The sequence below is a fragment of the Pogona vitticeps genome, chromosome 3 (genome assembly GCF_051106095.1).
Source record: "Pogona vitticeps strain Pit_001003342236 chromosome 3, PviZW2.1, whole genome shotgun sequence".
Classification (NCBI taxonomy): Eukaryota; Metazoa; Chordata; class Lepidosauria; order Squamata; family Agamidae; genus Pogona; species Pogona vitticeps.
This window is the reverse complement of record NC_135785.1, coordinates 70,142,214-70,155,379: the sequence shown is the minus strand read 5'-3', so window position 1 is coordinate 70,155,379 and position 13,166 is coordinate 70,142,214. Positions and strand designations below refer to the sequence as shown.

The following is a 13,166-nucleotide window of genomic DNA, read 5'->3' as shown; positions in this document are numbered from 1 at the left end:
TCAGTTCACACTGGGAACCCAGCTGGAGAGAACAGAGAGTCAAACGAAGCTGGAGTCTCTGACTCCAAAGGGGGGATGGTTTAGCTTAGTAGGAGGGTTTTTTGGTTGGTGTTTTTGATGATGTAAGCTGTATGTTTTATAGTGTATTAATTCAATAAAATGTTTAAAAAAGCAGAGAAAGTTTAATAAATTATAGTAGCACAGGAAAAAATATATAACCATGTGTGATAGATGAAGAAATAATCATAATCAAGAAACAGGTAAAGGCAAATGAACCTAGAGCCATGTACTAAGAGTTATGGAGAAGAAGATGTCTTCTTGATAAAGTAAGGAAGGAACGTAGTAAGGCAAGTACAAAGAACGAATGAATACTAAGGATAGAGTTTTATGGAGGTCAAGGAGGTTTCAAGGCTTTGGTAATTTATCTTGCCAGTACAGAAGGGAACCACTCAAGCAAAACTCAGAGCAATCTAGTAGTTATCAACAATTTTCGGTTAGAAAAAAGAGAGGAAATAAAAACGTATTGCATTTGTAAATAAAGAATATTTGCAAGAGAACTCCACAAACATGTTCATCACAGCTGCACTGAGAGTCAGCCAAAGCAGAATTTCACATTAACATTTAATCCTTGTTGATACAGATGAATGGCTGTCTTGTACAGCTCCATATATGTGCCACATATTTTCCTGTTACTTTTGTATAAATGTAAAACCTAAGTAAATCATAGGAATGTGGCTCACAATTATTGAGCGATAGCATTCAGTACAGAAAATCTGCTTGTCAAACACAAACTTCTTAATCTAGACAACAGTTAGTTGTATCCAAATCCAAAGAAATAAATGAGTTTAATCATGTTCAAATCTATTTATTGGATTTCCCCCCTGAGGTTTTAAGCTTTCACATTATCTCATATGGAATTGGTTTTTTCCATTTGTTTTTCAAAATAAATCCTGCAAGAGTCGCAACAACAACGGCCAGGATGACAGCCGCAACTATGTATGGTACATGAGAGTCATGCGTTTCCATATTTTCTTGCAGCTTTTGTTCTGTCTCTGCAATTCAATAAAGAGAAAATATGTAATACATTATCTGCTGGAGTCATCACTGAAGTGCATGATACCAACCTCCTACAAGTCACTAGGCCACTGACTTCCATAACATCGTTTGTTTGCAAGTAGCTTTTGAAACGGTGGTACTGCCTCACTTTCACCCTTCGGGAAAATGATCCGATCAACAAGTAAAAGAAGCAGTGGGCTAATGGATGGCTGAAACAGGAATGATTACAGCCCTAGGCCTATGTTCTCACTGTGTCAGCTGGGACCATGGTAAATAAAAGGGGGCAGAGCTGTGATGAGGAGGCATGAAATGAAGGAGGCCATATGGAACAGAGCCAGCCTGAGGCAAACGAAAAGGTGGACACTTTCCTGTTCTTTGCATAGAAGCTATGGCAGCCTGTGACCAGGACAGAGGGGCAGCCCTCCAGGTTTTACGGGTGAGGTACCCCTGCCCTCTTAGTCTGCAAACTGCCCACAGATAGAAGCTGAGAGAACTGGCCATAGGAGCACACTTCAGTAGCAGAAGCTGTCCACCACCAGACTCGCCGCATGTCTTGCAAGGGGCTCTTGCCTAACACTTTCCCCCACCTCTAATCTTTTCTCATCAGGGGCTGCCTTACTTTGTCTCATGACAGGGTCATACATTCAGGAAAGTAAAGTACATCCAGGAGAGTAAAGTTTCATCCAGAGCTACAGTTGGGCAAGGAGGGCATGGAAATGCATTAAGTGGTCCGATAGAGTGCTAGTCAGGATAGCGATCATTATTAATATTTCAAATTATACCCTGCTTCCCAGTGCCTCTCCCTCTCTCATCACGTATAGTACAGTATTTGTTCTGCCTTAACACTCCCCACAGCTCAATGATGACAGCCACTGACATAGAATGAAAAGGCGTGAACAAACTCTATGAGAAGCATTGCTTTGGCTTACCAGAATTCCTGTTCTGTAAGCCCTTTTCTTCCAGTTCAATTGGCCCAAGAATGACATTGACTTTTTCCTGATAGGAGCTTGTATCTCTTTTAGATCTGGGCAGATTCACACAACCCCTCTGGCATCGGGAGTTATAGTCATACGCTCTGCATATCACCACTTTACACTGCAGGTAAACGGATGGATAGCTGCGAATGAAGTCAAAGGCTTGGAAGGAAAACCGAAGCATATTTCTACTTGGTGAATAATATGTCTGGTAGGTAGGGTCTCTGATGCATCTGTACAGAAACAGAACAACAACAAAGCCTGCATTAATTGGCAGTACACACAATCACGTTAGAAATAAAAAAGGAATCCTCTTGAACAGCAATGAAACAAAAGCTCTATTTGTTTCAGTGCAATAGGGTAGATCCAGATTTACTCAACATCAGATTATTAAGGGAACAAAGTTCATCCTCATCAGTATAAATATCAGTACCTTTGATTCCTGGAACATACCTATATTGCTATATTTAACTTGAACTTAAAGACTGAGCTATTAAAACAAAATGTTACACAGTTAGGAGGAAGAGAAAGAAGGCTATAATCTGTTCCTTTCTTTTTCAGTTGTTCTCCAACAATCAATGGTTAAAAAACTCTTTTTACCCAAATAAACAGAAACTACACAAAACTATATAAAAATACAATAATGTGGGCATGTGAGAAAGACAAAAAAGATTGGCAGGTTCCTCATGAAGTGCCCTTGCCAAAATGACAGCATAAACATTGTGCTGGAGATGAGATGTCAAGGAGCAAAGATCTGATCCCAATTCTCCCTGCTCATATTGGATATATGTTTGGATATATCTGTATAAAAGAGGGTCATCAGAACCAGCTTGTAAAGAAGGAGGAGAAGCAACTGAATCTAAGATAGAAGTTGAGAAGAGCCCATGTTCTGGTTCCATAATGACCAGCCAAATGGTGAACGGCACCCACCCGCTTGCATCCCCCAGCAACTGACATTCAGAGCCATGCTGCCTGTTTGATCCCGGGTTAGCGTACAGTTTGCCATGGCCAGCTGGCACTGAGAGTCCCGCCTTCCCGTGCACAGTGGGACTTTGTCACCTTGGGTTTTTTTGGTTCCCTTTTGTTTTTGCCTGATATATTATAAAGTGAGAACAAATATCCAGCAAGTTATTTCCACTGCATACTATTATACATATGTTATTCTAATATATCATATTCTAATTATGGCTGAGGAACACATGATGGTGTTTTGGTGATGAAGCAGAGAAGTCTGATCCATTTAGCTGATAGATTTACTTGAATCATGAAGTAAGCTCAGCTATTTGGAAGAGGAGCAAAATGCAATTCCATTGAAAAATGTTCTATTTATTCAGAATTTAATTGTATACAGTAAACTTATCTTTCTAGTTTTTACCACCCCTTTAATTTACAAGACTTAATCTCATAAAATACATATTTTTAATCTTCCAGGAAAGCCAAAGAAGTCTATAATCTTCACCTTCACAATGTCAGTTGCTTAAGGTAACTTCAAACAAAACACTAATCTAAGTTTCACTTTCCTGAGAGTGGCAAATACATGCCAAATTCTCTCTCTCCTGATTTTCTATGGAATGCAGTGATTCTATAAATGTTGTAAATATGAGCAAGGAACATCTTAGTTAATAAAGAGGTGTTAAAAACATTTCTGCTCAAGGAAATCAGCTTAGCATAATTTAGATATTGTTATTTTAGAAGGATTGACATAAGAAATCCAGACAGAAGAAGGGTTTTTTAAATAAAGCAAGCTTCAGTCAGTCAGCTGTGCAACTATATTAGCACACTAAGGACTATGCTAATTTAACTGTTCTACTACTAACAATTTGTCCGTCTACCAGATAAGGAATCTATGGTAAAATTATCCATTCCATATTGTTTCTTGTTGGGAGAGAGAGAGAGAGAGAGAGAGAGAGACAGAGACAGAGACAGAGACAGAGACAGAGATATATAAGGGGATGAATCCAGACTGCTATAATCCCTCTCTTTGATATTCCTAATTTGCGATGGTCATAATAGGTAGTCTAATACCATAGCTATCTAACCACATACACATATTCTGAAAATGAAAACAAAATCAAATCAAAAGCAATCAAAATTCATGCATCTTCTACTCAAATAAACAGACAGACAATTTTAGAACACAGTGTTTCAACTCCTTACCCATTCTCAATTATAGTGTAGGTCAGTGATGTAAAATCGTTGTAATTGGGTGATGCTTTACAAGTGTCCAGAAATAGCTGAAGCTCGGAGTCAGAGCTGTGAAGGTAAGCCTGCAAAAATAAAACCTGACCCAATGACACATAGTAAGGTGTGTCATACACTGGACGCCAGAAGGAAGATGAACCAAAGAATGTAAGGTTGACATCGTATTGGCCATACTGAGTTTTGTTGTACTCCTCTGCGTCATCAGCAACATACATTGTTTCTATCCAAGTATGTTGAAGCATTTTGCAATTGACATGCAAGTGAAGATCTTTTCTTCTTTTAATTACAGCACCTGGAGCACTTGCCGCAATGAGATTGGAGTAAATAATAGTGTCAGCATCAGCCTGTTCAAAACATGAAAGAGAACAAAGAGAAGTCTTTTTCTTTGCTGGTATCAACAGTGGAGGTACGATAAAAAAATTGGCTTAATCCAATCATTAGTTTCAACTGGAATAGGTCTATCAACTGGGTACACGACCAGTATGTGCCCATCAATTAGGACAAACTCTCCCTCCCTCCCTCCCTCCCTCCCTCTCTCTCTCTCTCTCTCTCTCTCTCTCTCTCTGTGTGTGTTTGTGTGTGTGTGCACGCATTTATTATTGACTGCCAAGTTGCAGCAAAAAACACAGTAGGATTTTGACCATTATATCTATGACAATTCTAAGCTCTGGACATGAAATCTGTAAACTACTAAATTACACAGAGATTTTTATTATCTAAAGCCAAATATTTCATCGGTAGAGAAATAATGTGCATTTGATATTTCAAAACTATGTGAATTGATCCAATTCCAGGGTCTCTTGCATTACTTGCTTCCTTATATTTGTATTACACCATCTGTTTTTCATTGTTATTATGTGCTCTCAAGGCAAACCAACTTATAGGAACCCTAAAAGGGCTTTCAAAGTAAGTGAGAGAGATTTTGCCAGTTCCATTCTCCCACTGAGATTCCATGGCTGAGCAGGGATTCAAACTCAGGTTGGTTATCCATAAATGTTTTTCATACCATACAAAAATTCACACTATATTGTTTGTTGTTGGAAAGGCAAGCCTAGTCCACATACTTGGAAGACAGGATGAAGAACATAATAACAAACTAACTATAGCTTCTCATCATTTACAATTTATATAGATTCATTAAAGTGTTCTACTTCAGTTCTGCACATTCCATATATTTAAACAATTGACTGGTCTCTCTATTCAATTACAGCATGGGGGAGAAAAAAGTCTCTATGCTGGAAGGAACCAGAATAAGAAACAACTAAGGTTCCATAATCAAGTTACATTTTGAGCAAGGGATCTTCTACACACCCTAACTCCTTTCCACACAGCCAAGATAGCAGAACTCCAGTCCTATGCAATAATTTTTCCCATTCCAGAACCACCTTTTCAAACATCTTGGGTAATGTCACAGTGATCCTCATGCTCTAACTTCTTTCAAAATTGAATTGTTCACCTCTTGAGAAAGAGAGCAAAACTATCCCTTATGGTTCATCTGCTATACTCTCAAAACCTTGGGTGTATGTTTTAGTTCTAGGGAGCATATAGGGAGGGTTGGAAGGAGGGAGGGAAGGATGGAAGGTTGATGGAGGGACATTTAGAACTGATTCACAAATCTCCGTACATCTCTTCTGGTCTGACATCTATTGTACGGTATGTTGAAGATGATGTAAAACGGTGTGATCTTTGGTCTGCAGTATGGGTCAATCAAGTGGGCATCCCATGGAGAATAACCCTGGGTTTCCAAGTATCTTCTACTGACAATAGCCTGCATGTACTCTGGTAAACAGAAAAGATCTGGCAAGAGGAAAAAGAAACATTATTAGTATAAAACTCTGAAACAGACGAGGCGCAATGTTAACACAATCTTTCTTGTTTTGTTTGTTTGTTTGTTTGTTTTGAATGCAGTCATCAATAGAGTTGAGGAAAGTGAGTTTTCCGGGACTACAAGTCACAGAAAACCACCAGCAGCAAGGCCAGTGGCTTGCAAAAAAGTCACTAAAATAGTTTTAGGAATGGGTTTATCTCTTGTTATGCTGCAATTGTAGGGAGGGTAAAAAAATTTAACTCCATGTGCATGTCGATAGAGTTGCATGGGTTGGTGTGCTTTGGGAACAGGCTGGTTTGCTCCTTTTTCTGGCAACCACATGATATATGTTGTTGTTGTTTGACTTATAGTGCTTGGTTGACTTATAGCTGCATAATGCTACATCACTCTCTGGGCAGTTTACAACATACAGTAATTATGCGAACAACAACTTGCCCCTCAGCAAGCTGGGTACTCAGTTACCAACCTAAGAAGGATGGAAAGTTGAGGTGACCCTGAAGCAGCTTCCTGAGTCCATCAGGATCCAACTCAGGTTGTGAGCAGAGTTTAACCACTGCAGTTTAACCACTCAGCCCTGGGACTGATGGGCAATCACAAATGAACCTGTCCTTCATCCATGCTTATCCATACCCTTTTAGGTCCCTGGTTTTTTTTAGTGAATGTAGGATCACTCTTCTTTTTGGTTTGGTTTCAGCATATGTGATCGCTCGGATCAAACCAAAGCAGGTGGCTGGCTGTCACTTTGCTTTGCCACTGTAGGAAATAACTGGTTACATAGAAAGCTTCTCTCCACTCCCCCTCTTGTCAGGAGGGGACAAGATGGGAGATATTTTGTTTTGTTTTTGTTTTTCTTTCTTTCCCTTTAAAGGAAGGAAGAGCCTGAACAGGACCACTTCAGGTATGGTGTGGTTTCATGCCCTGAAACCACTTGATCTTTACATGTGGAAACAAGGCTCATGCCACATGACATATGACACCAGGCATACTGTTTAGGACAATCCAGCTCTTTCCTGCCTCAGATAAGTTGGTCATAACTTTAGTTATGCCTTAGGCACTTCAGGCAGGAAGTAATTACTTCATCCCAACCTCCAGCCTGATTCTATAATGTATGGCTCTTAGGAGGCCTGGGAACCTATATTCCCAAGCAAGCAAGCAAGCCATCAAGAGGCATCCACCATCAAGATCTGTGACAGGCTTGAACACAGCAAAGGTGTGAAATGTGTTGTATGGAGGGAATAAAGACAGCCACGATAACTCCAAAGGAACTCATCAATGTCAACAATGATCCTATAAAGAAAGAAAGGGTGGAGGGGAAACTAACAACCATGGTTACACTTACTTGTATTCTGATCTGCGGGGATGGTGTAATAGTTTGCAAAAAATCCTCTTGCCGTGATGGCACTGTCACTGTGGAACCTCACCGTCATCATGTTGGAGGTTGAAGTAAAGGTTTGGTAGGAGCCATAACATACCCTTCCAAGCAGTGGTGACGTGTGGAGTGGTCCATCATAGATTTCTACAAAATCACATGGGCACCTGTATCTGTCACACGTTTCTAGTCTGGAAATAACAAACATGGACTTAGTTTGTATGGATAATATGCTACATAAATATCATGAAGCAGAATCAACATTTACAATTAATTCCATATTTCTAGAGGTGGACACTGACTTTTTTTTCTTCATTGGGAACATGATGCTAAAGAAATATTCCCTGATCAGGGCTGAGCCAAATTTGTTTCAGATCAAGCATTTCATTGAGTGTCTTGTCATGGACTGAATGGGATAGGGAGAGAGTGGCAGGTTTTTTGTGGGGGGCCACATTGTTTACCTTTGCTTTTTGGTTGACATTGTGACAAATACTAATACAGAAGCATTTCCTTGCTTATTTTTCCATTTTTCCATTGGTCTGCAAAGCAACCAACATGAACCTGACACAACTCTGGGAGGCAGTAGAAGACAGGAGGGCCTGGCGTGCTCTGGTCCATGGGGTCACGAAGAGTCGGACACAACTAACGACTAAACACACACACACACACACACACAACATTTACCAGCACAATGCTCCATTCCTCATACATACTCAGTGAAGTAAGTGAGGACTTAGATCAATAAACTAGGAGTGAAAGAAACAGACTCCCCAAAAAGGCCTAATCTGAGCAATCATCAGTGAATAAATGTTTTTTTACAATGCACCTGGAGTTACAAGGCACAATTCAAGGCAGGGTAATTTCCAAACAATCTTCAGCCATGAGTTCTTTCTTGTTTCTCGAAATTAACTATTGACCTCAACTGTGTACGACAAGAAAGATGCCCTTGATACAAAAGTTGAGGATATAATACTCACATACGACACCAATGATAGAAGAACAAAGAATGTGGTGGTCATTTTTTGAGAGAATATATTTTGGCATGTGTATAGGTCCACTGACTCCATGCTTCTCCAGAGAGGTGGTGAAGAAAAGCATGAAGATCTCAGACTGTGACTCAATGAGCTTGGATTCAGCCACAGTGACATTGGAGAGCACCAGTCAAATCTGTTGTCTTCCAGCAATATATTTTGCAAAATACGCATTCGAACTATACATGTATAATAATATTTCTTTCAAGATTGATTTTGACATGAAGAGTAGGTAGCATTTTGTATTAGACATCTACTTACATTAAATTTTGGATTGTAAGTGTAACACGGGTGTTGCCTCCCACTTGTATTTCCCACACACAGTCAGCATTGTTTGGATAGTTGAAAGGATAAAGTGGGCTTTGGAGTGTCCCAGATGGATGTCCAAGGTAACCGCCACAAGAATAATTTGTTGCTGAAGCTAAGAAATCAGTGTAAAACACACAACACATATTGTCATGGAGGACGGGGATATGATGGATTTAAACTGTAACACATCTAAGTATCTACACTTGATCATTTCTAGAATCCAGAACATAAAGTTCCATCTTATCCTTCTTTCTGAGGGGGGAACATTTCAGTGTTCTTCTTTCAGCCTTGCCCAGTGTTTTGAAATTGGGCTTGGTTGACATTGATTCATTAATCCTGGTGTCCAGAGACAGAGAGTCAATAAAACGTGACAGGTGTAAATGCGCTAGCTCCCATGTTCCTGTGGATGCCGGGCACCACCCTCAATCTGTCACAAAAGAGTCAAAATGGGAATCAAACAGGCAAAACTAAATAATACAATTAGCAAGATCCCTTAAGAAGTGACAGGCGATTGTTGATCTTAGCTTGAGCTTGTCTCAATCCACAAAAATGGATTGCTTTTGTTTTATGGCTGATCATTGGGAGCTAAACACAGGCTTCAGTTGATGGTCTCATTGTTCAGGCACAGGGTTTTGAACAAGCTGCCTACCCTGAGAAAAGTAACAGAAAGTATTCTGTTACTGAAAGCAAAGGCTTTCATGGCTGGGATCTAATGGTTGTTGTGGGTTTTTCGGGCTCTTTGGCCGTGTTCTGAAGGTTGTTCTTTGTAACGTTTCGCCAGTCTCTGTGGCCGACATCTTTAGAGGACAGCACAGAGACTGGCAAAATGTTACAAAGAACAGCCTTCAGAACACAGCCAAAGAGCCCAAAAAACCCACAACAACCACTAACAGAAAGTACATACCAGTAATTCTCTTAACTTATCATTTGAGCCTCAATGAGGTGAACTGGCCACACTTCGGGATGCTTCTCTGATCAGGCATTATTGGGGCCCTGATTAGGGTAGGATTCTAAGAGTGTTCAGAGTTGGAAGCATTCTGAAGAATCCCTCTTCATACCTTTACAACCCTCTCATGAGAAGGCTGGATTAGAGTGGGCAGCACCAACATGTGTGGGGACGTTTGGGGCAAGAAGACTTCCTTGCCCCTGTAAGCATTTACCTCCCTGACATTTATTTTAAATGCCAAAACTGAACAACTTTTACAGGCAAATTCCTAGAGGAACCTGACTTATTTAGTATGTAACCTTCTTCACAATAGTGGACAATGCAGTCCTTATTCTATGACTAGAAGTTGATTGTTTTAGTAGCAAAATAAAAACAAAACTAAATCAGAGTTTGTCATGCCATATTGTAATATACAGGGTGAGAATTAAGACAAAGTAACACATGAAATTATAAAAATATAAAGTTATAAAATTAAATATTACTTGTACGTGGCCACCATGTAGGAGTCGGTCTTACTAAAGGTAAAAATAGGGGTGGGGATTGAGAAAGAAAGAGAAAGCATAAGTATGTTAATCAGTAAATTATTGTAATTTCACTTTTAAGGATTTTGGATATTACTTCACACTTTGTCATATTTATATGCTTTTCAAAATTAAAGTGAAAAGTGTAATTTATTGTATAAAATGTATACAGCCATATATAAACTAAACCAAATACAATCAACAACAAAATAGAACTAAAATTGAAACTCATCAAGTGACAGACAAGGGCAGCAAGGGCTAGATAAAGTAGATGGATTCTTGTAAGTTGCCATATATGAGTGGAGGATGTTCCACATTTTTGAGGCACCCACTGGGATGTGCTGAGGCACAGATGCTAGAAACTAACAGATGTGTTTCCATCACCAACAGCTATACTTCAGAACCAGACATCAGAATCAAACAGATATGATATTAGCACTTAAATACAATTCTCATAAAAGGGGAGGGAATAAATATGAAATGCAAACAAGGAGAAAAACATTTATCTTTACATATTTATTTTAATGATGTGCACAGATAAATAGATAGATATTATAAGTTGCCCAATGTATTCGCTCACTGGGTTTGTTTAGGATTCAGTGAAATCAAGATGAGCTCCAACATCTTTTTTCTTTCAAGTAAGTGAAGAAATTCCCAATCCACACATGAAACCACTATGAATCGCTATGTGTCCCCCCCCCCATGGTAAAACATGCACATGTTACATGCTACAGCTACATGCTTCTTTCCCCACTCCTTTTCCTTCCAAAACAGGAGTTATAGGATTGCAGATCTGGGCTTCACTAATTTAACGTCAACTGGGACCACTGGTAGAAAGGAAGGGCAAGGAGAGTGAGCTGAGCAACTGCTGCAAAATCAGTAGGGCTTTCAAGGAAAAGTCACTCTCTGTTGTCAATCACCTCCAATTGTGTTAATGGACAGTTTCCAAGGGGGAAAAAGAATGAATTTCTTTGTCATATAGCATATGATGTAACTTTCAAGAACTGTCCCATATTGGCAGCAAGGAGGCTCTTTCCCCAACTTCTGATGGGGATGTAATGATGAAATGTATTGAATTTTAATTATTGTAAGCCGCCCAGAGACCTCTGGGTACAGTGGGCGGCATATAAATTAAATAAATAAATAATAAATAAATAAATAAATGTGCAGAGCAATAAGATTATCACTAGATCTTCCATGGGTTCTATATTCAGAAAGCATAAATTTACCATAGTTTTTGCAAACAAGAAGAATGTTTACCTTTTGTTTCTTCCTTTTCGTTTTTGAAAATATTGACAGATACTTCCTTCAAGTATGTCCTTTACTAGGATTAGAGCCCATTATATATGAAAGAGCTAATCTATGAAGAAATACCTACAATTTTTCCCCAATGTCATTAATAAAGGTTGGATCCAAATTACAGAAAAACAAATAAATGCATTAGCTTTGAGGAAGGAAGTACTATGCTCAGAAGAGCTGGATAATAGAACGTTGTATTTAAAGTTAGCTTTGTTTTAGTTAGGGGCCGTGGTGGCACTGTGAGTTAAACCACAGAAGCCTCTGTGCTGTAAGGTCTGTAGATCTTCAGCTGTAAGATAGAATCCACGTGACGGAGTGAGCGCCCGTCGCTTGTCCCAGCTCCTGCCAACCTAGCGGTTCGAAAGCATGCAAATGCAACTAGATAAATAGGGACCACCTTGGTGGGAAGGTAACAGCATTCTGTGTCTAAGTCGCACTGGCCATATGACCACGGAAGATTGTCTTCAGACAAACGCTGGCTCTATGTCTTGGAAACAGGGATGAGCACCGCCCCCTAGAGTCGGACACGACTGGACAAAAATTGTCAAGGGGAACCTTTATCTTTACCTTGTTTTAATTGATATCTTGCCTTCCCTGATGAAGATGGCACAGGATATTGCCATGGAAAGGTTGGACAATAAACAATAAAGATATATTGACGTGACTGGAAAGCCATGAGCAGTTTATGAATAGAATACATTGCCCAACAAATGGGCAGAAAATGTCAGGTTCCTGCATGAGGTGTCGATACTAAATTCTTGGGTTTTGACCATTACAGGCTTTGGGGTTCATTCTTCAAGTCTCAAACTTTGTCCTTAAAGCCTCAGACATGAGGTGTTGCTAACAAGGCAACCCTGAACTGGATTCGGGACTCATCCTGACACAATTGCAGTTTTCCTCATGCTTGACTAATGGTTTCAAATAAACTCTTCTCTTTACTTTGGTTTTAAAAAGACATTTTTTTTCTTTCTTTAAGTGATGTACTGTGTATCATAGTCTTCAGCCTGCAGACCTCTCCCCAAAGTATCTGGGAGGCAGCCTTTCACTGGGCCTTTAAAGTCCCCATTTCTCAGTACTTGCTGAATGGCCTCCTCCCTATGACACCAAAATGTTATTCCCTCTCACACTTTTCAAGGGACCCCCTCTCAAGCCTCTCAGTTTGGCCCTTGAAATCTCAGGGACTGTTGAGCGGGTGACAGGCAGGTGGATTCCCTCAACCATCAGGAGATTTGGCCCTCCTGGTTTCACTCACACCAGGCCAACCAGAATAGTATGGCTCAATAGTTAGAGCAGGCCTTCTTGAACTCAATGTTCTTTGACAGACAGCTGCCCCTTGCCGTAATTTGAGCAATACCTGCTGCATTGTAAATAATGAAATATTGTGATTCAGCTACAGTACTTGAATCACTGACAACATTTTTTGTCAACAACAAATAATAATAAATCAATATGTTGGATTTTTCTTAACCTAGTGCCTTACGCAAATGCAATAATTTCTTTACTTCAGTGAGAGAAAAGAACTCTGTATATTTGTTTAAAGAGTCATTACCTGTTGTTGTGTAGTGATGACCTGAAAAATAAAGGAGATTGAGCCTTTAGTACTTTGCAAATATTTAAACAATGTAATTAGA

At 39.6% G+C, this 13,166-nt stretch overlaps 1 protein-coding gene across 1 annotated transcript in view; it reads right to left on the bottom strand.

Moving 5' to 3' along the window:
- Positions 1 to 365: 365 nt before the first annotated feature.
- Positions 366 to 13,166, bottom strand: part of LOC110075337 (scavenger receptor cysteine-rich domain-containing protein DMBT1) — a 45,323-nt gene continuing 32,522 nt past the window's right edge. Inside the window, exons 14-21 of the mRNA XM_078390253.1 lie at positions 13,085 to 13,105; positions 10,198 to 10,230; positions 8,722 to 8,881; positions 7,400 to 7,620; positions 5,857 to 6,029; positions 4,188 to 4,576; positions 1,986 to 2,263; positions 366 to 1,052 (exon numbers count right to left, since the gene is read on the bottom strand). Coding sequence (XP_078246379.1) covers positions 898 to 1,052; positions 1,986 to 2,263; positions 4,188 to 4,576; positions 5,857 to 6,029; positions 7,400 to 7,620; positions 8,722 to 8,881; positions 10,198 to 10,230; positions 13,085 to 13,105 — 1,430 coding nt within the window. The 3' untranslated portion in view covers positions 366 to 897. The remainder of the gene's footprint in view (positions 1,053 to 1,985; positions 2,264 to 4,187; positions 4,577 to 5,856; positions 6,030 to 7,399; positions 7,621 to 8,721; positions 8,882 to 10,197; positions 10,231 to 13,084; positions 13,106 to 13,166) is intronic.